Source organism: Dendronephthya gigantea, unplaced genomic scaffold, assembly GCF_004324835.1.
Source record: "Dendronephthya gigantea isolate DGI-Jeju-01 unplaced genomic scaffold, DenGig_1.0 000164F, whole genome shotgun sequence".
Classification (NCBI taxonomy): domain Eukaryota; kingdom Metazoa; phylum Cnidaria; class Anthozoa; order Malacalcyonacea; family Nephtheidae; genus Dendronephthya; species Dendronephthya gigantea.
Window position 1 is genome coordinate 268,090 of NW_021163174.1, and position 3,882 is coordinate 271,971.

Consider the following 3,882-nt stretch of genomic DNA (forward strand, 5'->3'; position numbering starts at 1 on the left):
CCCAAAATATAAGGCGCGTGACAAGCTAGTCGAGATTTTCACTACAACGGCGAAGACTGGGTCAGGCTTCAGAGTATATCAAGAATTGCTGTAAAAGTGTTAATTTAGCGGTTATAAGACGTTAAAGCATTCTTGACTTGCTTGGATTAAGTTGTGTATGATTCCACCCGAAATTAAGTTGATGTTTGGGATCAATTGTATAGAGCCTAGTTCGAGGTAGCGCCCGCTGCGTCCTGAAATGCAGACGTTTTGTGCAGGACGTGAAAATCGGAGATTTGCAGTTGTATATAAACAGAACGTATACGGCGTCTAGAACTCCCACTATATTTAATTATTCATAAACTCCATATTAATTAATTATGAATTCCCTTTCAATGAGCCATTTTATTGATAGCCACCATCGTAGTGTAAAACAAAAGCATACAACTTTCCGCATGTTACACAGAGTTGCAAAGAGTTCCTCCGGTAGGATTTCAAGTTTTGAAAACCTTCCTCAAAATGACGTTACGTCACTGAGTCAAGTGGCAACCAGCATAAAGATATAAGAACACGTTTTCTCGCACACTATTGAGCGCCTGATAGTTAGGGTGTTAAGTGACAGTGCGGGTTAAAGTTAGAATATTTTTGTTGCGGCTTTTTCGGTTGCAACAGCGCCCATGCATCGGTGCAGACAGAAAGAACCGTGCAAGCAAAACAAAAATCGTTGCTAGGCCACAATGGCTAGGAAAATAATTGTTCTCAGATCAAATAATTATCGATATTTATCAGATGATTAGGCGGACGAATAAGCTCAATGTATGTATATTTCAAAGGTACAGCTACATGTTAGTATTAACTGCATTTAATCCATACGAAGAACGTCTCATTTGATTACGCTTCAGAAAATTTTGAGTTTGTCTAGCATCGTTATAGCTTGCTTGAATGTATAATGCATTTGTCCTAATTACGAACTTTATGCATTTTCCTGCCGGCGAAATTCCGAGAATTCGAAAGAAACACAGCCTCTTTTGATAGATTTAAGAAACCAAGGTTTTGTTCGTAAAGAAGGTTGTTGGGTTTTTACATTTGTTGTTATTCTAACACAAAAACTAGGGTGATTCTTACTTGGAATTCGCACTACATTCTTCGGCTATCGTTTCCCACATTGGGATTCGACAAATATCGCGTATAACATAATATCATACTGAACTTACCACTGCAGAATAGAAAACAGCCAGGTTATATCTCGCAAATATATCGAGGAATAACGAGACGGAATGAGTTTCCAACCGCACAATTGCAATTTACAAAGAATAAAGGTTATATTTTCTAAATAATTCTGATGAAGCTGTCGCATGTGGTTTTGAATCAAAACAAACGCACAGGTCACGCTTGGAAGAAGATTGGCGGAGACCGAAAAGCACCTGTATGTATACTAAGTGTCACTCGGTATATCCTCTGAACCGTTCTTCGTTTTGCACGAGTTTAGCGGAATAACGAAGAAAAAAACCTAAACAAAAGTTCGGTTTTCATTATAAATTTTTCTATTTGTCGATATATAAGGGTTGGAACGGTGAATTTTTATCAGCAACTTTTGAACAGCTTTTAATCAACTTTAAGCCCTTTTATTAAAATTTTACATTTTATTTAATGTGCAACAAGACAGGCATTTGAAGCCTATCTTGACGAATGTGTCATGGTAGATGGTTATGCTAAGAAGGTTAATACGTGAAAAATGATAGTATATACAACTATGGCGGAAAGAGATTGGGTTGGAGTTGGACAACCACGAAGCTAACGAATAAGTGCTTATCGCGAAATTTTACCAATTATCCGCTCATCTTGTTTCTGTGCATTGAAAATAATTAATTTAAAAAATCGGTTAAACTAAAGCAAAAACTACAATTCATCAGTTAGAAGATGGAGCAGAGAATCTTCTATTTATATATAGCCTGTGCGCTTTAATTTTTCTGTCATCAATCTCATCTCGGTGTCTAAGTCACCTTTTGCATTGAGTTGGTCGCCGTCCATCTGACGAGGATCTTCTGAAGAAATGGCATCCGTATCTTTTTTAAGGATTTTTCTTTTTACCAAGTCGGAAACTGAGCTCTCAGCCGCTGTAGTGACGACACTCAAATCTTGTGGAAAGGCAACTTGACCTTGCGTAAAGGGTCCCATGTAGTAAACTGGACAGGCCGAAGTAGCGTCGGTTGAAGGCACCAGAGAGTAGTTTTGTTTATCAATACAAGCTCCGTCCGGGCGATAATAATAGACTCCATCCCTCTTAACGACGCGAGGGTGTTCGGAATGGTTTTGTGCATTTTCCAAATCGTCAAATGGGACGAGAACTTCTTTGAGAAGGTTATGCTTCTTTAGGGATGTAGTCAAAGGCGATGAATCTTTATCAAAATCACTACACTGTCCCAGCGCGTCAATAACCAAGTCATGGGTGTTTTCCAAACATTGATTCCGTTCGGTCCACGAAATCTTGATTTGCTTGGACTCGGGTGTTTCAGTAATTGTGTACTGAGTACCGAGTTTTTGAATTTCAAGGAAGCCACCCTGCATGAGAGCCAGTATCTTCTCTGCATTTTGCACAGGAAAGGGCGCAAGTAACAAGTGCAACTCGGTTTTCACGTTTTCAAAACGTAGTCTATCTTCAGCAGTGAAATATGTCAGCAATTCATCAAAGATGGCGTAGGACTGGAAGAAGACATTCTGCAGAGGTAAAGGGATACCACTTTTTAGGCTCTCTTTCGCATCTTCTGTTTCTTTATTCAATCTTTCCTTGTAGTCGGTTTCTTGTAGGTACATATCAAGTTGGTTCACTGCTTCTTCAAGCAAGATATTTTCCCAGTCTTCAGGGAAATGTGGGTGCAAATGGGGAACTTCATCATAGATTTCTTTTTTCAGAAGAGACCAAAGTTCGTCTAACGGAAGTTGGCCGTTGTTGACTTGAATTATGGGCATTAGCTTTTCCGGTATTAATTGCTTATATGAAAAAATCTTATTGACGCCCACGCCCAATACCTGGGGAAGAATTGCTTTGCGACCATACATTATCATCTTGAATTGGTGCTCTCCCGGGTGAGGTAAAAAGACCAGTTTTCTCTGCTCTTCATTTCCAATTTGTTGAAAGTCACCCTTTGCTTTCCCCAAAGCTAGTGCGGCGTCAATAGCGGATAAAGAACATCCCAAAATCCCGATGCTTGTCTTCGACTGTGATCTCTCTTGCAACACGCGTGGTGGATAAACTGAAGGTATCCACGCTGAAAAATGTGGATAGCGATTGTAACTCCAGTGCCCCGTGGCGATGAAAAGAACGTGAGTAAAGACTTTACTTTCATCATCCAATTTGATTTCATAGCCAAGCTTTGAATCATGGTCAGCAGGCTGGACTGAAATGGCCTCTGTATGATTCCTCAAATCCACTTCAAAACCTTTACGTGTCAGCGCATCACAGAAGGAATTGAATCTATCTTGAAGGTACAAACCGACGATCTTTCTGGGAAATGGACGATACACCCAATCCGTGTTGCTCTGACTTTCCGGTACGCCAATCGAAGCACGGTACTCGCGAGTTAGCGACTTTAGCCATTCAATGAAATCGGATCTTTTAGACATGGGAATGTAGGTGGCAGTTATCTGGGTACAACCCCCTGCGATATTCATAATATATTCTGGTATGTTCATTTCCTCGGAGTAGGGTAATCCTGAACCAAGTTTTGCCATTCTTTCGACGACAAGTATACGAAATGATTCTGTGGTCTTTTGTAAAAGACTGAGCTGACCAAGCACAGCTGTACCAAAAGCACCTGCTCCAACAATCGTAATATCGTAATTTGAAGATGGATTTGTTTTATTCATTTTTAAGCCTTGTTTAATTGCTTCAAAGTTGCGTTG

General features: G+C 40.0%; 1 protein-coding gene across 1 annotated transcript; it reads right to left on the reverse strand.

Annotated features, from left to right (window-relative positions):
* Positions 1-1,603: 1,603 nt before the first annotated feature.
* On the reverse strand, positions 1,604-3,882 carry LOC114537765 (uncharacterized protein YdhS-like). The gene has a single exon (XM_028558860.1). It carries the CDS (start codon positions 3,844-3,846, stop codon positions 1,921-1,923), a length of 1,926 nt encoding a protein of 641 aa, XP_028414661.1. The 5' UTR covers positions 3,847-3,882; the 3' UTR covers positions 1,604-1,920.